Source organism: Myripristis murdjan, chromosome 13 (genome assembly GCF_902150065.1).
Source record: "Myripristis murdjan chromosome 13, fMyrMur1.1, whole genome shotgun sequence".
NCBI classification, from domain to species: domain Eukaryota; kingdom Metazoa; phylum Chordata; class Actinopteri; order Holocentriformes; family Holocentridae; genus Myripristis; species Myripristis murdjan.
This window is the reverse complement of record NC_043992.1, coordinates 22,319,600-22,344,995: the sequence shown is the minus strand read 5'-3', so window position 1 is coordinate 22,344,995 and position 25,396 is coordinate 22,319,600. Positions and strand designations below refer to the sequence as shown.

The window sequence follows — 25,396 nt, the reverse complement described above, 5'->3', positions numbered from 1 at the left end:
GATTGCAAAGTCGGAAAAAAATGACAGTTTGGTTTGTTTACACCTGCAGAGAGCTGAGTCTAGTTTACATGTACTAAAATTTCTTACACTTAGAATCCACAGATGGAAAGTCCTTTCACAGCTTTATTCAGATCCACTCAACTTCATAAATTGGGAGTAGACTACTTTGAACAAATCAAACTACTTGTGATGACGTTTTAACTAAAAGTTAAGTAGTGCAGTGAGGACAGAAATGAAGCTGAAAACAGGTTCGGACACAGGAGGAGAGAAGAGGAACTACTGATGTGAGTCTTGCACCAATGTGTTTATCTTAAACAGAAACCACAGATCAAAACTCAGATTTTTGCAGACGTTTCAGCCTTTAACCTGCAGTTAGAAAGACAGGCTGTGCATCATACATGGTCATCCCGATCCGATTGTCCTGTTCCTGCATGTGGCCGCACAGATCACTTGAGCCTCTTTACACACCAGCAGGTCAAGGGTCAGGCCGGCACCAAACCCGACATGTGTTATCCTTACTGCCTGCAGAGGAGCACACACAAGAACAGGTGGTTGCACAGAAGGTTGCACTTCAGTACCGCAGCTGCATGCTCTTCATCTAAAATGTGCAATTAAGCATTTGTGACGGCTTGAGAGGAGCACTTTATTCACTGCTCAAGGCTACATTTTAACAATGCATGGTTGCTAGATATGGTGTGTGTGCATATGTGTGTGTGTGTGTGTGCATGGACGGTGTGTACCTGTAATGATAGTGTCACCCTCGTAGTTGAAGGCACAGGAGAAGATCTCGTCGTTGTGCCCCTCTAAGACTTGTAGGCAGACACCAGACTGAGCGTCCCACAGACGAGCTGTCTTGTCTGAGCTGGCGGTCAGAATCCTGCTGCCCTGGGGGCTGAAACAGATCTACCAGGAGAAACACAGTCAGGAGGGTTATGGGATTCCACAGAGAAGAAGTATGTGTATGTAGTGGGGTGATACATAAGGCATAGTGAGAGCAACAGTGAGATAAGTGATAGAAAGGGAGTGGAAAAAAGTGAGTTACAAACATTTTCACCATGTCAGCAGCATTAAGGGTTCCACAGTGGTCAACCAACTTAAAATATTTCACAGGAGGATAAGGGCACCAGCAGTATTACTTAGTGTCCTTTTCTTTCCCCTGTGGAGCAATATGAAAAACATGGCTGAAGCTGATTGGGATTGAGCCTGGCTGCATCCTTCCCCAAAGGGCTTTTTATCCACACGCTGAGGTAAAGGGAGCGATGATTAAATGACACTGGCTCTAGATGGCCATAAAAGTAAAGTGTGTTTTTATTAAAGCTCTAAACCGAGCAGCAAGGAGCGGCACCAGACAGGAAATGGAAACTGACTGTGGAAGAAGTTGACAAAGACGGAGCACCGGAGGGAGAAGATGAGAGAGGAAGCTCAGACAGTTAAAGAAATAGAGAGAAAACAGAAGGGGATTACGAGGGGGGAGGTGTGTGTGTGTGTGTGTGTGTGTGTGTGTGTGTGTGTGTGTGTGTGTTGGGGGGGGGTTAAAAAGGAGAGAAAAGACAGAAAAATAATAGCGAAGGAAAGAGGCCTAAATAAAAAAAAAAAAAATATGTGAGGAATGGTTAGTGAATTCCTGGTGTAAGTAGGGCTGCATGATATGACGGAATCCAATATCACAATAACTTTGACTGAATACCATGATATCAGAATGGTGACTGTGGTTGTTTTCATATGATATTTGCCCCTGTAATTAGTAATATGGAAATGATGAGCAAGCAGGTAGAGGCCAACAATATAACAGTTAAAGCTTCAGAAAATTTACCGTACTGCAGCCTTTAAAACCAGAAAAAGACAATACTTACACCATATCACAATATTAGAACATCTAATAGACGATATTTATACAAGAATTTACATTTTGCACTGTTGGATCTTAAGAAGGTTCTAAGTAGAGCTTCAAGATGCAAAAATAAGAAATGGGAGTGAGAGAAAAAAAAAAAATTGAGTAAGCAATTTATTGCAAACAACCATTAAACTGAAATAGGCTGTTCATCAGCTGATCAAAAGTTTAAGACCACAGCCTTTAAAAGCCCAAATCTTCACAAATATGTGGATTCAGTGTCATTTTCTGTCAGGTATCCACACTGTCATGACCTCCTGATGGCAAAGGCAAAAAAGCGTTCTTGTTTCCTTGACTTCCGCCCAATGAGCGCTGAGATAGGCTCCAGCAACCCCCCGCGACCCTTGTGAGGATAAGCAGTTTAGAAGATGGATGAATGAATGATGAATGTCTTACTGCGTCCAACCTCAGCAGCAATGGCACGCTGCGAGAGGCCTTGCTTATGCAGCTCAACAATCTGACCGCGTTCAAGGAGAGAAAGCTTTTTTGCCTTTGCCATCAGGAGGTCATGACAGTGTGGATACCTGACAGAAAATGACACTGAATCCACATTTTTGCGAAGATTTGGGCTTTTAAAGGCTGTGGTCTTAAACTTTTGATCAGCTGATGAACAGCCTATTTCAGTTTAATGGTTGTTTGCAATAAATTGCTTACTCAAAATTTTTTTTGTCTCACTCCCATTTCTTATTTTTGCATTTTGAAGCTCTACGTAGAACCTTCTTAAGATCCAACAGTGCAAAAATCCAAAAAGTCCAAAAGTCCAAAAATGCAAATTCTTGCAATTTTTCAAGTGGTCTTAAAATTTTGATCAGGACTATATATCGCTTAGCACTAAATTAAGACTATGTGAAATCCACAAAAAAAAAAAAATTCAAGTGTCATCTTCAGAATCAGCTGTATCTGTGGTGAGCTGACGGATATTTTTATTCCTAATCAATGAGTGCTGAGGAACGTGCATCACTCAGTCCCCAAAAATATATATATATGAAAAAAGGCAGTCACCGGAGGAGGGGAGGAGGGACTGAGAGCTAAAAGGGAAATTAGGGAAAGTGAAAACATGGGCAGATAGAGAGAGACAGAAACAGGAATATATGGAGAGTCTAATGAAAGAAAAGATTGACGGTTGTTGTTAAGAAGCACAGAGGGGAAGGGGAGAGGTGTCCTGTTAGGGGGAGATTAGTGTCATAATCCTCTGGAATCATCCTCCATCCAGCCTATTTATTACTGGCTGCATGATGTGTTTCAGTAAACAGAGGCAGCTTCTCAGCCCCTCATACACAGCAGCCCTCCAGCCCAGAGCCTGCAGGACACACACACACGCACACACACACAGAAACAGATGCGCACACACACACATAGCTGGCAAACGGTAAATGGGTAAAATCACTCCTATTAAAGTACAAGGTCAAAGCTAGGTCAAACACACGCACACACACCTCCAGCGAGGTCTCATAGAGCTGGACAGCTAATGGCAGGCAGTGTTACACGGGGTTAAAGGCTCATTTTTGGAAAGTATGATTACATGTGATAGCTTGGGTGGCTTGGGCAATGTGAGGCACTCTGAGTTCAAAGGCTAATAAGATAAGGTCAAACCATGCTCACTCCCAGTGAGAGGTAACATAGATGGTACTTGTCACTGGTCACAATGATGGAAAACACTGGAATGAAAACCACAGTGAAAAAAGGAAACGAGATAAGAATAAAAATTTGAATTTATCCATAAAACAAAAATCTGTTGGCGCCATCACTTGAATGCACCACTGCCATCTGAACTGTAGCTATAGCGACAATCGCTAAACACATACAATATTTGGTATATTCTGACCCCAGGTTTATTCCTATTCAAATTACTATTTGCAATCATTGTTGACATGGACATGGACATGTGAATACATTTATGAGCATTTAAGTTATGTCCATTGCTATTTGCAATCATTTGGCACTGGAATTATGTCCAAGCTAATCTTTATATATATATATATATATATATACACACACACATAAATGTATATATGTGTGTGTATATATGTATGTGTGTGTGTGTGTGTGTGTGTGTATATATATATATATATATATATGTGTGTGTGTGTATACACATATCACTGATTCTTGAGAATTTGGATAAATCATGTCGCACTAAGAAAAATGCTATTTCTGCTGGAAATTTACAACATTTTAATGAATAAAAAGAATCAAGGGCATTATCAGGGGGTCCTTTGCACATTTGTAAGGTTCTTTTATAGGTTTATTTTTAATTTGTATTAATTTAATGATTATATGTTGGCCCATGCCCTACAAAACCAGTTGTCCTCGGATAGGAGATAATCATTTCAACTTGATTAAAACAACAAAAAGTTATAATTTCATTGAATAATATCTTTACCGCATGAAACAGTACATCATAATATGTATTAAAAACTACAAACGATGGGTTTTGAACAATATTTACTATTATTTTGTGGTTGCTCAAAATGTGTCCCAGATATTCGTCACCACCGTCAGATATTTATTTAAAAAATAATAATAAAAAAAACTACAAGGTCAATTACATTCCTGAGGAGCCCTTTTCAAACCTTCTGCATGCTTCAAGACCGCTCAGGCTCCTGCAAGTTTGCTATTTTCTCTTAAATCTCTTCATATTTTTGGACACTGCTACTGTCACAACCATAAATTGTCAACACCGTCACTTCTGTATAAAAAATATTAAATTAGATTATGGAATAAATGTATACTTTTTAAAAAGAGGTCTGATGCAAGTAGCAACAGGGCAAAAACAAGCTGGCTAATGTGAACAACTCATGCTTATCATGTGAAAGAGCAGGTTTTTGTCACCACCGTCAGGTTTTCTGTCTGACGGTGATGACTGAAGTCTGAAAAATCCTTATAACAGTGCTCAGGATTGTTATTTTTTGTACCAAATAGTTAAATAAAGTTGTTAAGCAAGAAGCCATTGACTTGAGTGGTATACATTTTGGAAATGTACACTATATTACCAAAAGTATTCGCTCACCCATTCAAATGATCAGAATCAGGTGTCCTAATCACTTGGCCTGGCCACAGGTGTATAAAATCAAGCACTCAGGCATGCAGACTGTGAAACAAGACATTTGTGAAAGAATGGGCCGCTCTCAGGAGCTCAGTGAATTCCAGCGTGGAACTGTCATAGGATGCCACCTGTGCAACAAATCCAGTCGTGAAATTTCCTCGCTCCTAAATATTCCTTCAGATTAGCCCAAGTACAGTACGCAGAGAGCTTCATGGAATGGGTTTCCATGGCCGAGCAGCTGCAGCCAAGCCACACATCACCAAGTGCAATGCAAAGCGTCGGATGCAATGGTGTAAAGCACGCCGCCACTGGCCTCTAGAGCAGTGGAGACGCGTTCTCTGGAGTGATGAATCACGCTTTTCCATCTGGCAATCTGATGGACGAGTCTGGGTTTGGAGGTTGCCAGGAGAACGGTACATTTCAGACTGCATTGTGCTGACTGTGAAATTTGGTGGAGGAGGAATTATGGTGTGGGGTTGTTTTTCAGGAGCTGGGCTTGGCCCCTTAGTTCCAGTGAAAGGAACTTTGAATGCTTCAGGATACCAAAACATTTTGGACAATTCCATGCTCCCAACCTTGTGGGAACGGTTTGGAGCGGGCCCCTTCCTCTTCCAACATGACTGTGCACCAGTGCACAAAGCAAGGTCCATAAAGACATGGATGACAGAGTCTGGTGTGGATGAACTTGACTGGCCTGCACAGAGTCCTGACCTGAACCCGATAGAACACCTTTGGGATGAATTAGAGCGGAGACTGAGAGCCAGGCCTTCTCGACCAACATCAGTGTGTGACCTCACCAATGCGCTTTTGGAAGAATGGTCAAAAATTTCTATAAACACTCTCCTCAACCTTGTAGACAGTCTTCCCAGAAGAGTTGAAGCTGTAATAGCTGCAAAAGGTGGACCGACATCATATTGAACTCTATGGGTTAGGAATGGGATGGCACTTCAGTTCATAGTATGAGTAAAGGCAGGTGAGTGAATACTTTTGGTAATATAGTGTATGTTTTAATGAGGCCACTGTCACCACCGTCAGATTAGTGTCACCACCGTCAGAGGCAGTTATATTGGTTTTAAATTAATATGTTTACAATATGTCTCTGTGGTGCTGTTGAGTTATTAAAGTAATAGCCTCTTTAATACAAAAATATGTTTTTCAAATAAAAAAAAAAAAAAAACATTACGGTGACGGTGTTGACAAAAACAAAGTAGCCTAATAACTGGAAAAGCCTATTTTATGAAAAAAATGCAAAATGAGGAGGTTGCACCGGTACATTGCTGAACAGCCAAGACCTTGGCCTATAATGATATACCTTCAGATTCTGTAATTTAACACACTTTTTTTTTCAAAATTAAAACTGTTTTATCCAAATTCCCAAGAATCAGTGATATATATATATATGTACTTGGCAAAATTTTAGTCTTCTGACCAAGGCGAGGAAACCAACTGTATCAAGTTGTTGCATGCCAGTGTCCCCAACACCCTGTTTCCAAAAGGGTTACACCATTGAGGATGGAATCACGGTAAAATTTTGCCAAGTGATATTTCAGCGATGATTAAATGACTTTCTTCTTTTAAAATTGTGTTTAGGAATGAAATGTAGTTGTGGTTTTTAAAATTTGGATCACTTTAAGGTCATAGTGTTTACTTTTTTTAAGTTTTGTTTTTTGCTCTTCTGCTTTATTTGATAGCGATAGTAGAGCTAGACAGGAAAGGCAGTGAGCCTTGATATGTGGTATGCCCTCTACCACGTGAGCCACCAGGGGGCCCCAGGTCATCATGTTTCCTGAAAGCTGTGTTTGTGAGTGGACTATGGCACAAAGCACAAAACAGTGAATGAAAAGTGAGCTAGTGAATGAGACACACAGTCACTGTGACACTATTTATGACATGTCCCATGTAACCATGAATGTTTCAAGAACACTTTTTTCTAAATACTTCCTGAAGGCTCTTGACTCTGTTTCACTATTTTAAACACCTAACTAATGCCGACTTCTACTTGCCATGAGTCATTTTGCCTACCAGTGATTTAAATCCAGACTCGTGGAACCTAGAAGTACATTCAGTCAGATAAACATCCGGGTCTAAGAAAGAATCACTACAGTGCTGGAAGTAAAACTTTCTGAACTACCACACTGACACAGGAGGCAGAAGGCAGCCCGAGGCCAGGACTTCTGTCCCTCCTCTTCATCATCACACTTCATTACCCCACATTAACTAGGCAAGTTGAGACACGTCCTATTTACAGAAATGGCCAAGAGAATAGTAGCTGAGGACTGAGGGTTACAAAAAGGCACGCATGCAAATTCACACCTGGTAGCTGCCCAGTGCATCAATCATGGGTACATGGCGCTAGTTCACATCCCTTGCCCAAATTTCTCGAGCTGGTACAGGGTTTAAAACTGGCAACCTTCTATTCGCAATCTTGACTCTCTAGGCTGTGAATTACTGCTATACTTATTCACAAGTACACAGGGCCATGGTGACATAAAAGAACTGTGTGCTGGGCATGACAGACACTCCATTTAGAGCACCCCAGTAGCTCACCTGGTGGTGTGCGTACCACTTGTGAAGGCTTTAGGTTTGCATTCAACCTCAGGCCATTTGCTTCATGTCATCCCCTCTCTCTCCCCTGCCTTTCCTGTCTATCTCTACTATCACTATCAAATAAAGCATAAATGCCAAAAAATACTTTAAAAAAGAAAAGCCATTTTGAGCATGGTGACTCACCTTGGAGATCTCTCCCTTGTGGCCCTCCAGCTCCACAAGACACTGGTGTGTGGCTGCACTGTGCACTCGGGCTGTGCCTGGGCGAGACAGGAACAGACAGGGCTTTAGGATGCATATCCATGCACTGTGCCGTTTTTTTATTGGCAAGAAGTCTGATTTTGTTGATCTGTAATATGAGAAAACCAGATCATTTTTGCTGCAGTCCCAGACTCAGCATTATCAGTGTTCTATACTGGACAGGGAAGCACAAAATAACACACACTTCTGTGACATTTGGTCTTTTTCATTTGATCTGTTGCTGCTTTTATGTTGCTATAGTTTTGGCAAACTATATCTGTGTGTTTTTAAATGCAACCCATCTTTTACCTCAACTTGCCACTGTTTTTCCTCCCAAACTCTGCACGTAATTTTGACCTCCAAACATCCAGTATCCAATACTGAATGTTTTGTTTGGGTTTGAATTTGTGTCATGTCGGCGCTGAGATTAACCCTTTCTGTAACTTCACAATGTCAGTTTAAGGAATTGCAGAGCTTTAGCTTTTCACTGGGCAGTTAAACTAGCAGTGTTATAGTCTGTCTGGAGATGAAACAACAAACAAATATTGAAATTCAGCATAAAACAGTTGTTGTCCAAAGTGAAATCTTTGGAGTCTGGCAGCTTTTTCCTACTTGAGGTTATAAGTTAGCAATTTATATGGCCAAATATCAGTATATCTCAATAAAGCTTTGTATTTACCTTCTCAAACAGGTGTAATTGAACATTACTAAACTTCTAACCGCAATCACTGAAAAATTAATTACAAAAACGGCTGGAGGCTGGTGAGCAACTGTATGGCTAGAATTGGATGCAGTGTCCTTATTTGGCTACCGTTCCACTTGAGAAAAAATGTGATTGAATGATCTTAATTTTAAACAAAAACATTTCTTGCACATGCATCAGCACTGCGTTCAGTTTAACTCAGACTTTGGAGTTTCTCTTCTGAGACAACATTACATTCACAGTGTCAATTCAGGAAATACACTGCAGAGGACATGCAGAAGAAACTGCATATTCCAAGGCAGTGATACTGACACTGATGCAATTCTTACTGTAAACAACAAAAGAAGATTTGTTTTTCTGCCAATTTACATTTGAGCTGAAATAACACCTAAATTTCCAACTTGTAATTTCCGAGTTGGATGACTGGTCAATTTGCTTCTTCTCCTTTGTTTAGAGTTGAAATTAACACAGCACAAGAGAACACAATAAAATCAGGAAACAATGAGGAACAAGTGGAGAGGCACTGCAATTGAATGACAAGCTGTATTCAAAAACCATGAAATCTTTACAAAGAGGGGAAAAGAAAGAAAACAATGACATTTTGACTGTAGTCATGATTTCTGCAACTACTCTCACCATCAGCAGAGGCAGTAGCAATGAGCTGACCGGTTAAATCAAAACACACATCCAGCACCTCCTCTTTGTGTCCAACTAGCGTGGTGACACACTTCCCACTCACTGTGTCCCAGAGCTGCAAACACACCAAAAACACACAATCAAATATCTGGCAGACAAAGGTCCACCCACACATGAACCTGTGAACACAGACACACAGCCTCCCCAAACTTACTTGCATGCACCTGATAGCTGTTTTAAAGTGGCTTTCTTTTACTTGTCTCCCAGAAGGAACGCAATGATGTGAATAATTCTGACTTGTAAGCATGACTCATCTTGGCATAATTAAGGAATTAGGATTTGAGGATTTAATTTTCCTCTTTTAAATGATGTAGACCTTAGAGGCAGGGGGAGAGGGGAGATGGAGTGTGGAAGATGGGAGAGAGTGGATGGGGAAACGAAGAGCCATCTATCTTATACAGTTGTGTCTCTGAAGCAATGGTAGTTCTTAATGCTAACTGAAAGACAATGTTCAAACTGCTGCGGCCTGGCAACAAATACAATTTCAGCCTGTAAACAGGGCTTTACGGGTAATATTACTGGGCAAAACATTATATTGCAGGGAGTCAAATAAAAAACTCCCAAGCACACAACTGCACATTGTTCCAACTCCTTAGATATAAGGGCAGATGAGAGTTCACCTTGCAGGTTTTGTCCATGGAGCCTGTGACTATGAGAGAGCAGTTCCAGTTAAACTGCACGCTGGTGATTTCCCCTTGGTGTCCCATCAGAATATGGATGTATCTGAGGAAGAACAGAGAGACTCAGATGCATTTACACTTGTGCACGCTTGTGTGCATATATAGGGGCATCAATAAGTGTTTTACACATGCACTTGCATGAGCCCTCACATGTTCTCTCTTTTGACAGATACACACAGGCGCACGCACGCACACACACAGATGCATCTATGCACAGACACAGTGTAGTGATGTCGATGATGTCTGACCTCCCTGAAGCGACATCCCATATGGAAATGGTGTGATCAAACGAGCCAGTGACCAGCTGACTGCCCGCTGTGTTAAAGGACAGAGAGATGACCTCAGCAGTGTGACCCTGGGCAGAATCAAAGAGATAGAGAGCAAACATTAGACAGATAAGGAGAGAGGGAAAAAGCAAAAGAAAGAATGAGGGGTAACAGGGGAATTTTTTTTTTAATAGTTTGCAAAGGTCAAACCAGTGTAGCCTAAAACGGAGGCTATTCTTAAAAATATGGAGCCTACGGTCTCAAAAGTAGATTCTACTTGAGAAAATAAATAAATAAAAAAGAGCATACGCTTTGAATTTTGTGCTCAATTGACAGTTGTCAGCATGACTCATTTTTCATGGTTGAAGTAATAAAAGAACAGAGAGAGCTGCAGTTTTCAGAGAGTTTGCCCCTCTGGAACACATAGCGAGCCAACTAGTCACACCATGTACCCACGTGCAGCCCCCACATCAAAGAGGGCTCTCCGCTCCCCTCAGAGTGTGGGTTAAGCTTACCTTATTAAAGTATTACAGCTACATTCCCCATCAGATCATGGGGGGATAAGTGAGCTGGAGAGGGAGCCAGGCATCCGCAAAGGATAACAGCTCCCCATGAATGAATAATTACGGACAGAAGTGAATGAATAAATGACTCAATAAGTTATTAAGAGACAGATGTGTAAACCCTGGAGGCTGAAATGAAAAAGCAAAGGAGCAAGAGAGAGAGAAACTCAAAAGAGAGGGACGTACAGCAGCAATGGCAGGAATTGAGGAAAGAAAACCTCACTCACAGCCAGAGTGGCCACCTCCTCCCCAGTCTCCACATCCCACAGCTTGGCAGTGGTGTCCATGCTGCCAGTGGCCACCAGCGTACTCTGGGGGTTGAATGCCAGGCAAACCTGCAGCACACACAGCTCTCTTTTAACAGTTTCTAACCCTCAGCTCAACTTCAGAAGCAAACAGGATTTGCCAGGGGCTTATTTATTATCTGCATGTCAAACGCAATTCCAAAGCACCATTATATCGGTCTCTTTTTGGATTTCATTATCCTGAAACTACAGTAGGGGAGAAAATAAGAGAGTGTAAAACAACAATGGGCTGAATCAGATCATATAATAAGTAATGGGAGGAGGAAAATTTCTCATGCAGAAAGGGAGACCATTTATTTAGGCGTAACAAAACAAAAAATTGTTTGCCTTTTTGAAGCTGTAGATCACTTATCACTGGTTCAAGTTTATTGTGATTTTCAGCTTGAATAAACATCTTTGAATAATTTCTGCCTTAAAAGTAGTTCTTTTGCTTTGTATTTTGTTAGCAACAGAGATCATTTATGAGATGGAGTATATGAAAAAATGGGCACTTTGATATCACATTATTTACATACTGAGTTGGATTTGCCTCCCTAAAAAACCCACTTGTTCGTTGTGTGGAACAGTATGTACTGATACTGACATCTAGCCGTAAGCATACAGAACAACCATTACACTGAAAACAAACCAAGATCAAACTGTTTTCAGTTCTAACAGAATATCATACATACTATTTCTGCCCTGTGTCCCCGAAAGGTGTGAAAACATTTGCCAGTCTCTGCACTCCACAGTTTGCAGGTCTTATCAAAAGACCCAGTGGCAATCTTGTCTCTGAGTTTCAGGAAGAAGAAATATAGGAAAGACCGGAGTTAAAACAGTAAGCAGGCTCTTTTGAACAGTTTGGATTTTAACAACATTAAGTGCGAAAAAGATCAAGTTTTACTAAAAACAATGTGTTACCCATAGGGGTTGTTGAATGCAATGGCATAAACCACATTGTTATGACCCTCCAGCTTGTGCAGCACTTCCCCTGTAGCCGTGTCCCATATTTTGCATGTCCTCTCATAGCTCCCAGTTATAAACCTTCAGAGTTGGAGAGAGAGAGAGAGAGAGAGGTGGTGAGGGTGATACTATTTACCTTCTCTTCACCATTGAAACAAAAATGCATAGCGGTTTTCAGAAATATAGAGTGCAAGAATTTTGTGTGTTCAGATAAACCTACTTTGACCCTGATTTGTTGAAGGCAACATTTGTCAGTGGCAGTAAATGCGCTTGCAGCGTCTGCAAAAGAGACCAGAGAAAGAGGATTAGAAAATATCAGCTCTGAGGTGATGTATTTACTTAATTCAAATCTATAAGGTTACCCATGTAATATTCATACATAATTTATCTAACTTTGATGTGCTGGGAAGACTCGGTCCCCTACCCACTGCTGCTCTCTAGTGTCACTTTAAAGAACTAGAGCGCTAACATTGTACTAGTCAAACTTGCTCTGATTGGCATCTTCTGAACTAATAATCACAAAGAGCACAAATCAGAATGCATCGGCAAGAAAATTAAATTACAGTCTTTCAGCAAACAATAAAATGCTGCAACGAGGGAGCAAAAATCTCTTCCTCAAACCTTGTTTATTAACCTGTTAAAAGTAATAAACTTCACTGAGCTTAACAATCCACAAGCATTTGTTTAATTCATTCAGTCTGCCACAAAATGTCTGTGTCCGAGGTCATCTTGATAAAAAAAAGAAAAAAAAAAAGAAATTAGTGCATACTGGCATAATATTGTAGCAGAGGATTATTAGAGGCATTGTATGAAATACGAGGGATGTCACCAGTCTTTGCAAGGTACACGACTGTACTATAGGAAACCACACCTTATTTATAATAGCAAAGAAAGCACAGTCCCCTTTAAACACAATCTTGATGAAGTGGAAGTTTGTTCACTGAATCACACTGTTGCATGCTATTTTGATGTTTTCTATTGGCCAGTGTTATTAATATGGAAGCTGCTACTGACCATGGACAGGTGGAAAATGCGGTTGTCCTGCTGGCGCTGTTTCTGCTGCAGCCGGAGGATCAGATGTTTCACCTGGTCAGCCCGGGACTCTGTGATGAGAGGCTCTGCCTGCATGATCTCTGCCACTAGCTGGTCTGGGTTTGTTCTGGGCAGTAAGAAAATACATTTAGACATGCAAAAATATGAAACAAAAAACATAAGTTTCACAAGTCCAGAAAATAACAATGTCAGTGCCTATATCAAAGATGTAAATGTCTTTGTGCAACTAATGTGTGAGAAGCACTGGTGGAGATTAAAGCTGTCCTCATAACCAGAAATCACTTCAGTCCATACATACTTTTTGTACTAGATTGAAGCACATTTATTAGCTCAAACATATAAAATCATAGGATTATAGACTGACTTCAGAAAACATACACCCAACAGCTGGAAGTTACATTTTTTCAGCCTAGGAACTGACACAAAGGGAAAAACACAATACAACTATTAGGCTACCACTAAGTTATTCATTATCAGTGCATGCAGTTTACAAATGCGGCAGAAGTCACAGTGTCGTGATGTTAGTGAACAAGTGACGCACTGTGAAGACAAATCCAAAAGGTCGATTGATTTGGTCCGTAAATGTCCTCCTCTCTCATACTCTAGGATGATACCTGGAGACAGAACAAGGTAGTCTGTTAAATTTGGCAATAAACAGGTCAACGAGTACAGAGACGTTATTATCTAACTAGATGCTAACTTGCAACAGCAATAACCCCGCTAGCCAAAACATAGAGGTAATGTTGAGTCACGTTCATTTGCGGCAAAAGTTGTCAATAAAACATTTCCGCTGCCCACCATATAATTACCGCTGCCACATATCCCTTATGAAGAGCTACACTGGTGCCAAATAAAACTATCGACATTACCTGGTGGGTAATATCTCAGGAGAAAACGTTTAAGTTTCATTCTGCCCCGCAGGAAAGTGACTTTACATCCAACAAACAAACCGTTGCTACGGCGACGGATTTCTGGCACACTTTCTCGTGCGTACAGCACGCATGCGTAGTATGGACATAAACACTGCATCTGCCCCTTATAAAAAAAAAAATATATATATATATATATATTTATTTATTTATTTACGTACATCTAAGAGGCTGTCGTAGATGTTAACTTGAAGAGGATAAAATGCCAGAACATTTTAGTAAACACACTGAAAAATGGTGCCATACACTAACAGTAATACACAAAAAGTTGTAGGGTAACAAAAAATGCACAAGAAAGTTTCAACAAAATATTACATTATTCTTTAAGGACATGGTTGACCCTCTGTTTCCACTAGTTGGACACTTCCTGCAAACCTTTTTGTTTTATTATTGCACAGAAATATTGTCTGGACAATATTTTTCATCAAGGGGATAATGACTAAAACACAACTAATTTGGAATTTTAGCAAAATTAAGATGAAAGGTACATTTTTCAGACAATGGTTGAAGAGTGAGACATAACACACACACACACACACACACACACACACACACACACACACACACACACACACACACAAGACAGAGTCAGTAAAATAGTTTATGGTGAGCCAGTGTCAGAGTTGAAGAGTTACCATGTGTATGGAAAGAATCAGCATAGTGCCAATCTAATCTTTTGAAAGTAAATGTTTTTTTATAAGTTCCGACTATCACACAGATGATTCTGAAGAACAGGTCTGACCGCCTGTAAAATATATCAAGTGTCTGCACAGGATTAGTCTTTTAAGACAGAATAGGTACCTTAATAATGATATTGCTAAATGCGATGTTTATCCTGGCAGTGAATCCTGATTGGTTGAGTACCTGATTGATTGACAGTAAGGTTCAACATCTCATTTAGCCTTTTCTGTAATGTCATCACCCTGCAGTTTACATGGTGAAGCACAACAGCTTCTTATAGTTTAGCTGGTGTCTGGCATAAGGCTGATTGCTACTGCCTTTGACTAGTTTATTGTCTCAGGCTGCATTTGACGTGCACCAAATAAACTCTCAAGTCTTGGTGACCTTGTTAAGAGATGACTGGCAGGGTGAGGGTAATCCTCATGTAGAGCAGATTTGAGACTGTGAAGCTTTAGTTTTGCCGGGGCCTCATCAGGTGGATGCTGATACTGGAGGAACCTGGAGTCACATGTGCATCTGCCTCTATATGCTGAGGACATTACCACCACCAGCCCGAAGGATGCAACTGCATCCAGGTATTTTAGTGTTTTTCAGGCATATTAATGACTAAACGACACTGGTACTGAATACAAATCTGTTGGCTTTGGCAGGAGGTTGCTCGTAGTAGTCTATAATGTATTTTGTGTTCAGGTGGAGTGCTTTTTACAGCACAGAGACAGTGAAATATGGATTGTTTCCCTGGGAAGCAAAGGAAGATTTTATTTCTCCACGAGGAAAGTCCAGTTATCCAGCAAAATTAAAAGTTGTTGAAAGGTTTTTGTATAGCAATATTTTTGCTTAAGTGCTTGATCCTTCTTTGGAATAGTTTTCACCGTAACTCCTAGACTGTAAAACAGATGTTGAATTATTACACCCATATGGGCCGATGGTGATAATAATTATTCATCCATAATAGGAGGTGATAGCATATCATCAGGCTCAACTACACCAGGAAGTTTCATTTCTCTGTGTTTTAATGGCCTTCTTTTATGGGCTAATCTAATTTATTGAAGACTGCAGTTATATTTGGTAGTCATAGTTTGATGTCCCTTTTGAGCTTCTGTCAGTCACCCTCGTATTTCCCAACAGGTCAAAGTCTTTCACTCATAAACTGCCAAACAAAAGGCACGTGCAAACCATAAAGATTATATGGCAACATTTTTATCCTCTTGCAGTTTACGGTGAGCTATCGATGAGCAGGAAAGCTTAAAAACAAAGCTAAAAGCACTGATATCCCAGCCCAGGGTGTCAGACCTCAAGTCACTATAGATCTCAAGGTACTAAGGCAGTTCCTTAGTAATTTTGAGTTGAAGATTATCTCCAGGGAATATAGTTGGAATAAAACATGTGCTGCTGGACCAAGCTGAAGTCCTCAGGTTGGGTTTATCCCACTGCAGTCCTCTCACTCTACGGGTTTTTTGCTAACTGCAGAGTAGCAGAGCCCTTCCTTACACCATACCTAATTGGACCACACAAGAACATCTCTGAGGAAGTGGTAAGATGGACACACACACACACCCAGAGTGAGAGAGAGAGAGAGAGAGAGAGAGAGAGAGAGAGAGAGAGAAGAACTGCATCTTTCATTAGGAGTGTTCATCTGACCGCCACTTGTCATGAGTTTTGCATAACACTGAAATTTGCATGGACCTGGAACTAGACCAGAGCTCCTAAATCAAAACATCTGCTCTGATTAGTTTTATGTACTTGGCTGCTGGTCGCTCACAGCAGGACTCTGCTATCTTTAACTCAATGTCTTTCAGTGCTTTGTCGCCTGGTCTTTTTCCACAGGTGACAAACTACCTGTTCCCCATCTGGACATATTCCTACCTGGCCATCCTCTTCCCTGTCTTCTTGCTGACTGACTTCCTGAGGTACAAGCCCCTCATCGTCCTGCAGGGGCTCTTCCTGGTCACCAACTACATCCTGCTGTGCTTCGTCCCGGGCCTGCCAGCTATGACCTTCCTTCAGGTCCATGAAAAAATTGACAAATGTCAGAACTGTGCAAATTTAGACAGCAAATTGTGTTTCTTTTTGATGTAAGGCCTCAATTCTTTCAGCATGAGTGATAAACAAGGATTTATAATTCAGAAAGGGTTGTTTTTTTGATTGTGATTCATAACCTTAAAAGTTTATCAAAAGATATGTTTAAAAAAAATCTAAAAAAAAATCCTGCATTAGGGTGTACTATTGCATTATTGATTATTGAGGCAAAGGGTTTTACCAGTGGCTGCTATCACTGTAAAACCATTTCACACTTTCTCACCAACAGGTAAACTATGCTGTGGTGACTTCTACAGAGGTGGCCTACTTTTCCTACATTTACAGTGTGATTCCAGCTGAGAAGTACCAGCGCGCCACTGGTTACTTACGCAGTGCCATGCTGGCTGGCTACACGTTTGGGGCCAGCCTGGGCCAAATGCTCATCTCCCTAGGAGGTAAGGCTTAAAGTTCAAACAATTAATAATGAAGAGACATGGAAATAATGAAAGGTGCACATTGCATTTTAGTGTGTTGAGCCATGCCTGAAAAAAGAATGCTCCTTCAAAGATAATGATGAAAAAAATATTTTCTAAAAAGAGAAAAATTGCATTGAACCATGCATCATTAGAACTGGAGCAGGATCTTATGAAGTCTCACCTCTAATCACCAGGGGTGGATTACTTCTTCATTAATGCCATTACCCTGGGGACTGTGAGCATTGCTTTTTTGGTTTCCTTCTGGCTGCCCATGCCACAGCGCGGCATGTTCTTCAAAGGAAAAACGGCTATAACCGGGGGATCCCAGTCCAAGCAGGAGGGGGAAGTGGCGGTGGATGATGCTAAGGAGGCAGTGAAGGATGAGGCAGAAGCTGGCGCGGGCACAGAGAATATGGAGTGCACTGTTTGGTGCAGCAAGGATAACGTGGCCCACGCTGGCCAGCTACTCTGGAGGAGCTTCAGAGAGTCCTACTCTTCCAGGCATTTTCATTTTTCTCAAAGTCCAGTGTGTCTGCATGCTATGTTTGTGGCCCAGCTCCATGCCATATTTAATTTACATACTCTGAGCCTGGGAGATAATACATTGCTATTATTCCTGTGATACCTTTTCACTGAAAAGAAGTTTAGTTATTTTAGCTCTTAGTGATAAAGCATTGTTGTTAGTGGTAATATTTCTTTTTATGTAAGCAGGAGCACTAATCCTCCAATAATAATGATCATCTAGGCATTTACTCTACTGGTCCCTCTGGTGGGCTTTGGCCACAGCTGGCTATGGTCAGGTTTTCAACTACATCCAGCTAATGTGGGACCATATTGAACCATCTGCTTCATCGTCCATTTATAACGGAGGGGTAGAAGCTGTCTGCACCCTTGTAGGTAAGACACATCAATGTATTTTCTGATACAGGCTTATATTTTTAAGATTATATCTGGGATACTATGGTGTCACTGTGTGCATACATAGAATACTCCACAAATGTGACAATTAAAACAGCACAAGACAGTTCATTCAGTGAGGATGTGAGTGTCCCAAATAAGATCAAAATGCCCAAAATATGCATAAAAGCACATTTGATGACTGAGAGTGAGAGCTTTTGGAGGTTCTAATCTCGTAAAGGAATCCTAGAAGCATGGGAGCACAGTTTGTTGTCAGTTTGACAGCAGGCTTTGGGAGCCTGAGAGACACATAGGGAAAAGGAGATTGCAACACAACTAATTTATATACAGCCCAGATAAAATGTTAACAATGCTAATGAAAATTGTCATGTCTCATTGCAGATAGACTTGTAAAAATTCACAATTGGAAGAAAGAGGTCCTTCCACTCCTGATTAAATGGGATAGCTGATTAAATGGATAATGTGCATTGATTGGGAGGGGCAATAGCAGTACTATAGTTCTGTTGGCTTATGTTCAACCTGGCTCAGCATGAGAGGGAGATGAGTAATTGCTTCAATTAAGGAGATAAAGCTGGACGGTAATGGTGTCTCTGATCATTGCAGATAGTTGGGTTCAAAGAGTGGGTGAAAGTGGTTCACCCTAATAGGTATGAGCTGTGGACAGAAGTGAATGCGAGTGCGAATAAGTTTTTGTTTAAGTCACATCCCAGAACAGGCTAATCACTGCTTTTGTCTCTTCCCCGGGCCAGGCGCTGCTGCAGCCCTCTCTGTAGGTCACATCAAGGTGACCTGGGCTGTGTGGGGGGAACTGGCTCTGGGGTTGTTCTCAGCTGTGGGGGCGCTGGCTGTGTTTCTGATGGGATTCACCAGCAGTATCTGGGCATGCTATGCTGGATACGTCATATTCAAAGCCTCCTACATGCTCCTAATCACCATCACAACGTAAGTTCATGACAGCACCAGCAGCTATACAGCAGCATCCACTGTAGAAAACCCAGGACTCTGAAAAGGCACAGCAGTTTCTTTTAAAACAATTCTTCCCTGGAGATCGAGGAACAGCAGTGCATGAATACTGTATTGCACTACTGAGATGTACTACAGCTTCTCCACCTGAGGGAGGAACTTTGAAGCTTTGAAGATGTAACTATTCTGTGTCACAAGCTCACAAATGATGTATACTAGTTGCAGATTGTCAGTAAGAATCATTGACGCTTCATGCATAGGGCTAAGTTAACACTAATGACGATACTTCAACAAAGACAACTCTATATAAACTCTTAATTATACATCTTTTACCCATTTAGATTTCAGATTGCATCCAACCTCTCCATGGAGTGCTACGCTTTGACATTTGGAATAAACACTTTTGCAGCGCTTTCACTGCAGACCATTCTTACAGTCATTGTTGTTGATGAAACTGCACTTGGACTGGACATCGTGACACAGGTATACATGTACACAGGCTTAGGTAGAGGACAAAAAGCCCCCTATCCCCCTAACCCTGTGGCTCATACAGCCAAATGTAGAACTGCAACATTTGCAGCATTTTATGTTCTTCAGATGTATTGTATTAATGGCACCTCAATGAGATTTAACACTAAAATGGTCTTAGTGAACTCATTCAGACCAAAAGTGCAATCAGTTTAAGCTTCTTGTTGGACTGTCGATATCAACACATAAAGACAAAGAGTGACACCTAGTGGTTGCTCAGCCACACTTGCATGTGGAGACCCATTCATGCTCATTGATCAATATCTTAAGCATACCATATATTACTATGTAGTTACAGAGGGTTAACAGATGCCTTTCTCTGCAGTTCATCATCTATGGCAGCTACTATGCCACCATTTCTGTGCTCTTCCTGATTCGAGGGACATACACAGCTTGTGCATATCATTACTACCCTGAAAAGACTGAGGCCAAGGAACAAGAGAATGAGCCTAGTGTGGAGGCGATCGCTGCTGAACGCTTCTGACCAAGGGTGAAAGACTTTTATGGTTTTCCTGATACTGAGTGTCAGTTCAGGAAATAGATTTTGTGTCATTTGCCAATGAGGAATAAAATATTTGTACCACAGCCCAACTACTTGTTGTACATACCTGCAATTTTCCCATTGTTTTTGTCTCAGACAGACACAACAATTGCCTTTATAGACTGATGGAGTCAGTGGGTGTTGTTCCACATTTTATTCACAACTCTATATCTCTACAGCAATCTCCTGTGGAAGTTTTCCACTGATTAGTATGGCATGCTTCAGATAAAGTCCTACAGAATTCCTCTGCCTCCCTCATGAATAATTTATGATGTGTATCTCAGCTTGGGCAGGAAACATAACTCAAGCCGTGCTGCCCTTTGAGCGGGTTGTTGATTAACAAACAAAGCTGATAGTCAAATACTGACAGACAAGCTCAGGTGCTTCCCATAAGGAGGCAAGACAGCAAGAGTGTCAAACTGAGGACCACACACACCTGAGACAGGCAGACGAACCAAGATTGAGGAAAACAGGTTCAGCAGCTCTGAGTTAGGAAAGTCTGTAGTGGCTGTGAGAACATGGAGGCGATGAGGAGGTGGAGAGCAGGCTGGGGGTATCCCACCACTCTGCTGTGCATCTATGGACTCTTCAGCACAGTTAAACCTCTGGAGCCCTTCATCATCCCGTACCTGACAGGACCTGACAAGAACCTGACAACAGAACAGGTATAACAACATCTGAGTGCTTTCCAAATTACCTCATCAAACAAAGAATAGGAAAAGCGAATGTGGTTCATACATTTCGGCTTTGCAGTTTTGACACAAAACCTCAAATGTTGCTTTTTCTCCACTTTCTTGAAAAAATGGCTGAATAGAAACTTTCCATTAATTTTTTTGGAATTATTTTAAAATTATTGCCATATAAGCAGACCTATGTTTATGATCTCTTTATTACTTGAATAATAAAAGCCAAGTAGGGTAATAACACTTTCTAATTTGTGGCTATCAAGCAATACTCTTTAACTGCCTTACATTCAAGTAGGGGTGGGGAGAAAAATCGATAAAGCACAGTTTTGTAATACTTTGTCCTGTGATATTGTACATTATCAGCTAATGACAATTGGGCATTGCACCCTATTTAACAGCTTGTGAAAATAAAAAAGGAACTTAAAACTACAGTTTTTGCGAAAACTAATGTTTGTAATGTTGTTGATACACAGTAATTTTAGTTATTGTAGATGGGTAAAATGACTCAACAGTTAACATGAGTGCATTACAAAGACTTTAATATTTCCTCTAATGCACAGTGGATGCCACTGGACACAACTCTCATTGTAGGTAAAGACAAATGATCATATATTGAAACAGTCTGCTCTATTTTAAATTGTTTTGACATATCACAGTGCAAAGATGTGCAACATTGCAGAACTGTATTGTGATACTATGCATCATGAATTCCCTGATTTCCACCCATACGTGCAGGGGATCTATCAGCCTTAATCAGATTAATTGTGTATATACTTGTGTCCTTGTTTCCTTAATCTCAGGTGAACAATCAGATTTTCCCAGTGTGGACGTACTCCTACCTATCTGTGCTAGTGCCAGTGTTTCTGCTCACTGATTGGCTGCGTTATAAGCCTGTGGTGGTCTTTCAGTGTGTCAGCCTCTTCACCACTACAGCAATGCTCCTCTGGATGCAAGGTGTGGCAGCTATGCAGGCAATGCAGTTCTTCTACGGCGTGGTGACGGCCTGTGAGGTGGCCTATTTCTCCTACATCTACAGGTCATTTAGCTCAATGAGTAGAGTCATCACAGTTTGTATGTATGGGCACTATTCAAAACCACAGCTCACAAGGTGTTTTACAACCTTAAAATCAAGTAGAAGAGCAAAAGACAAAATATAGTAACATATAAGTAACATCTAGTAACATCTAGTCATTGAACTGATTGAACAGGTATATTTAAAGTACAACAGCTGCCGGAAAAACTAGGAGTGATATCCAAAATTCAGGGACAGAGTAACAAAAAGAAGGCTGCCAACTCTTTAACCGCAATGTAAGGATGATTTGTGACATATTTCAAAATCATAGCACTAAGACAGGAAGGGGCAACACTGATGGGGAGGGACAAGACCATGAGCTCATTTAAAAACAAAAAGAATAGTCTCAAATCAGGTCTGTAAAATGTCCTGCTTTTTTCCATTTCAGTTGTTTCAGCAATTGTAAGTGTCAGCCTTTGGAAACAAGGCAAAGAAAGACAGATTACCCCACTATCTATCTGTCCATCTATCTATCTGAATCTAATTTGTTTCAGTGGAAAAGTTTGTCTACATTCTCTGTTTTTTCTCACACACTTTCACTTGTTTCGGGAATTTGATCATGAACTAGTTTTGAAACAAAACAAAATAAGGCAGATCACACCAGTATTAAGAAAAAGACAGATGAAGACAATCAAAACAAGTTGATTTGAGAAATATTTTAACTTGGTAACTGAGACAAGTAGGCTTATCTCCTCGACTAGAATCATGCAAGGAAGTTTAGCATTCCCAGATACATTCATTGATTTCAAAGGAGCAGCCAGATTAATACACCCAGTTACTCTGGAATTAAACTCCTCGACTACAGTGTGGCAGGACGATGTTGCCCAGGTTAAGGGTTTGAGTGCTGCTAAGACAGTGTTTGGGTAGTATTAACAACAACTGCAAAAAAATTCCTTAAGGTCATGATCAGAGTATGTTAACGGTGGTGTTAGGTGGTGTTAACGGTGGTGTTAACTGTTGTTTGGCATCTCAAAAACACTGGACACCATTTAAGTCAGCAGTTCCTGTTCATTAAATTAGACTTTCCATACATAGTGAGGTGTTACATGCACTTTTTCAGATATGCCTTAAGTATATTGCACTGATGATTCAGCATAAAACAGCCACAATGTCAGAAAAAGCGATAGGAACCAAAGCAATTACTATTTATCAGCCATGCACAGTAGTGCATGGTTAACATGATTTATTTAGAGGAAGATGAGGAGAGATCAATAATATGCATGAACACAAGAATAAAAATAAACAAGCAAAACAAGATAATATAGCTATTTCACTAGTGGCCGGAAAACATCCTCAAAGCAGTTAACTTTTAAAGAAATGAAATGTTTCAGTGATGATGATGATGATCTTACTGAAAGGATCGCTTAAGATGTAGCATCTCATTTTCCTTAAATCCACTAAGGCCGCTCTTAATGTAAACTGTTCAGTTATGGTACTGTGAGACATTTTGGATAAATCGCATGCACAAGAGATATATATTGTGTTTATTCCAGTGTGATAGATCTGGAGAAGTACCGTAAGGCTACTTCTTACTGCCGCAGTGTCCAGCTGCTGGGGTACACAGTGGGAGCTGTGCTGGGCCAGCTGCTGGTCAGCTTCCACCTCATGTCTTACTCCAACATCCTGGTGTTCACGCTGGTCCTCACCGCCATCGCTCTCGCCACCTCCTGCCTTCTGCCTATGCCACAGAGTAGCATGTTCTTCCATCGCAGACACACTGGAAAGACAAAGGTCACAGAGGATACAAGGAGGCATATATGCGGGGCTGTGGATGCAACAGACCAAACAAGCACATCCAAGATACCCCAGGAAGAAATAGGAGGCAGAAATGAAAAGGGAGAGGAATGTGGCGGACCAGACGACAACGCAGAGGAGGGAAGGGATGGCAGAATGCCCGTGACTAAGGATCATGAGGATTCTGCCCGTGCGGAGGGCTGCTTCCAGGTTCTCTGCTGGCTGTGGAGGGACTTCCTCCAGTGCTACTCCTCCAGACAGCTGCTCTATTGGTCAGTGTGGTGGGCGCTGGCCACCTGTGGTTACAACCAGACCGTCAACTATGTACAGGTCAGTCAGGAGGGCAACACTGGCAAAAAAAAAGTCAATTAAAGCCGCACTGGGCATTTTGTTTTAACATAAAATTCACCCACCTCAAAGCAGAACTGTGGTGGAAGAGTGGTGAATGTAGACTTAAAAGTGAAATTTTCAAGTGTCTCCTACAAAACATTGTGTGGTGTGTCAAGATAAAGATGGACACACATAGCATACTAACCGCCATCTTAATTTATTGATGATCTTGCAATATTACTAGCCATTCTTCAAATACTCCCATTGGCACTCAGCATGTTTTTGTATTATAGCTTAGATGTACGACAGGACTCATTTCAGTTTAAATCACTTAAGTCATAGCCATGTTTGTGGTCATATTGCCTGAGTAGTGGTCCCAAGGAGTTGCTTCTATTTATTAGACAGTCAATATGTTCAGGTCCCTTAGAGCAACAGGAAACCAAGAGGGGTGAAAATCAAGAAAACAGAAATGTTTCATTTAGAAGGAACACAGGCAGTGCCTCCAAAATGCTTAAATTATCCCAACAATGCTCTCTGTAGGTACTGTGGGAGCATGTTCAGCCGTCCCAGAACTTCAGCATCTACAATGGAGGTGTTGAGGCCGTGTCCAGCCTGTTTGGTAAGAACATCAGACACACTGATTTGCAGCCTGCATTTCAAATGGATGAACCCAATGAAGGTGACTTTAAAACTGTTTTGCAGGTGCTGCAGCAGCATACGGTGTAGGTTTCACGACAGTGAACTGGGAACATTGGGGAGAGCTGGCTTTAGGAGGTTTCTCTGGGCTGGGGGCATCAGCACTCTTCCTCATGACCTTCATACAAAACATCTGGGCCTGCTACATTGGCTACGTCATTTTCAAGTGCCTGTACATGATGCTGATTACAATAGCCATGTAAGAGTGTCATTTGCCGTGTAATTGTCAAGATTTTACCCCACAGTTAAGACCCAATAATTCTACTTCGTTGAGAATATATAAAAATAAATTAGTCATATGTATTCTTCTGTTAGGTTCCAAATTGCAGCTGACCTGTCAATGGAAAGGTATGCACTGGTCTTTGGAGCAAACAACTTTGGAGCTTTAGCCCTACAGACGATCATCACCTCTATTGTGGTTGACAAAGGAGGGTTTGGCCTGGCAATCATCCCACAGGTGAGTTGGATGATCAGGGAATGTCAATCAGGTCTTCCATATGTGTTTAACAGTCAGATTTCCACTTTTCAAAACTTTTACAAACATGCTCTTTTGCAGTTCACCATATATGCCAGCTACTTCTCTTTCATCGCCATTATATTTTCACTGCGGGGAGTGTTCACCATGTGGAGATTACAGAGAAGCAACACAGACTCAACCCCACCAGACAAAAAAACATCTTCGCCAGACCCGGATATCTGCCTTGAACACAGTTTCTGAGTGCAAGACACTTACCAACCGAGACGTTTAACCATCATTTGTGCTTTTGGTCCCTCCTGCACCCAAGTACTACATTTCAGCGTAACTGCAAAAACTACTATACCAAATTATTGACTGCAAAACCATGGATAGAAATCTTTTTTACAAACCAAAAACAAACAACAAATATACAC

At 41.1% G+C, this 25,396-nt stretch overlaps 3 protein-coding genes across 3 annotated transcripts; 2 read left to right on the top strand and 1 right to left on the bottom strand.

Annotated features, from left to right (window-relative positions):
* Nucleotides 1-82: 82 nt before the first annotated feature.
* Nucleotides 83-13,869, bottom strand: daw1 (dynein assembly factor with WDR repeat domains 1). Its single transcript, XM_030067607.1, has 13 exons — nucleotides 13,802-13,869; nucleotides 13,474-13,546; nucleotides 12,894-13,038; nucleotides 12,100-12,158; nucleotides 11,838-11,960; nucleotides 11,609-11,708; nucleotides 10,860-10,967; nucleotides 10,052-10,158; nucleotides 9,744-9,846; nucleotides 9,064-9,178; nucleotides 7,668-7,744; nucleotides 741-903; nucleotides 83-522 (listed from the first exon to the last, which is right to left on the bottom strand). Exons 1-13 carry the CDS (start codon nucleotides 13,839-13,841, stop codon nucleotides 476-478), a joined length of 1,260 nt encoding a protein of 419 aa, XP_029923467.1. The 5' UTR covers nucleotides 13,842-13,869; the 3' UTR covers nucleotides 83-475.
* A 2,057-nt stretch (nucleotides 13,870-15,926) lies between these two features.
* On the top strand, nucleotides 15,927-19,930 carry slc19a3b (solute carrier family 19 member 3b). Its single transcript, XM_030066368.1, has 8 exons — nucleotides 15,927-16,076; nucleotides 16,370-16,549; nucleotides 16,851-17,016; nucleotides 17,232-17,538; nucleotides 17,783-17,934; nucleotides 18,705-18,897; nucleotides 19,260-19,401; nucleotides 19,772-19,930. Exons 1-8 carry the CDS (start codon nucleotides 15,927-15,929, stop codon nucleotides 19,928-19,930), a joined length of 1,449 nt encoding a protein of 482 aa, XP_029922228.1.
* A 575-nt stretch (nucleotides 19,931-20,505) lies between these two features.
* On the top strand, nucleotides 20,506-25,223 carry slc19a3a (solute carrier family 19 member 3a). Its single transcript, XM_030066367.1, has 7 exons — nucleotides 20,506-20,652; nucleotides 21,474-21,709; nucleotides 23,239-23,809; nucleotides 24,350-24,428; nucleotides 24,512-24,704; nucleotides 24,821-24,962; nucleotides 25,062-25,223. Exons 1-7 carry the CDS (start codon nucleotides 20,506-20,508, stop codon nucleotides 25,221-25,223), a joined length of 1,530 nt encoding a protein of 509 aa, XP_029922227.1.
* The last annotated feature ends 173 nt before the right edge of the window (nucleotides 25,224-25,396 follow it).

Bases quoted from the DNA above. Each gene is read 5' to 3' on its own strand.
- slc19a3a (XM_030066367.1), top strand. From the start codon at position 20,506: ATGGAGGCGATGAGGAGGTGGAGAGCAGGCTGGGGGTATCCCACCACT. The intron at 23,810-24,349 runs GTCAGTCAGGAG...TGCTCTCTGTAG, and splicing joins AGACCGTCAACTATGTACAG to GTACTGTGGGAGCATGTTCA. The intron at 24,705-24,820 runs GTAAGAGTGTCA...TTCTTCTGTTAG, and splicing joins ATGCTGATTACAATAGCCAT to GTTCCAAATTGCAGCTGACC.
- slc19a3b (XM_030066368.1), top strand. From the start codon at position 15,927: ATGTGCTGCTGGACCAAGCTGAAGTCCTCAGGTTGGGTTTATCCCACT. The intron at 17,935-18,704 runs GTAAGACACATC...TCCCCGGGCCAG, and splicing joins AGCTGTCTGCACCCTTGTAG to GCGCTGCTGCAGCCCTCTCT. The intron at 18,898-19,259 runs GTAAGTTCATGA...TTACCCATTTAG, and splicing joins CTCCTAATCACCATCACAAC to ATTTCAGATTGCATCCAACC.
- daw1 (XM_030067607.1), bottom strand. From the start codon at position 13,841: ATGAAACTTAAACGTTTTCTCCTGAGATATTACCCACCAG. The intron at 13,039-13,473 runs GTGCGTCACTTG...CTTACTGCCCAG, and splicing joins CTTTTGGATTTGTCTTCACA to AACAAACCCAGACCAGCTAG. The intron at 7,745-9,063 runs GTGAGAGTAGTT...TGTCTCGCCCAG, and splicing joins TGCTACTGCCTCTGCTGATG to GCACAGCCCGAGTGCACAGT.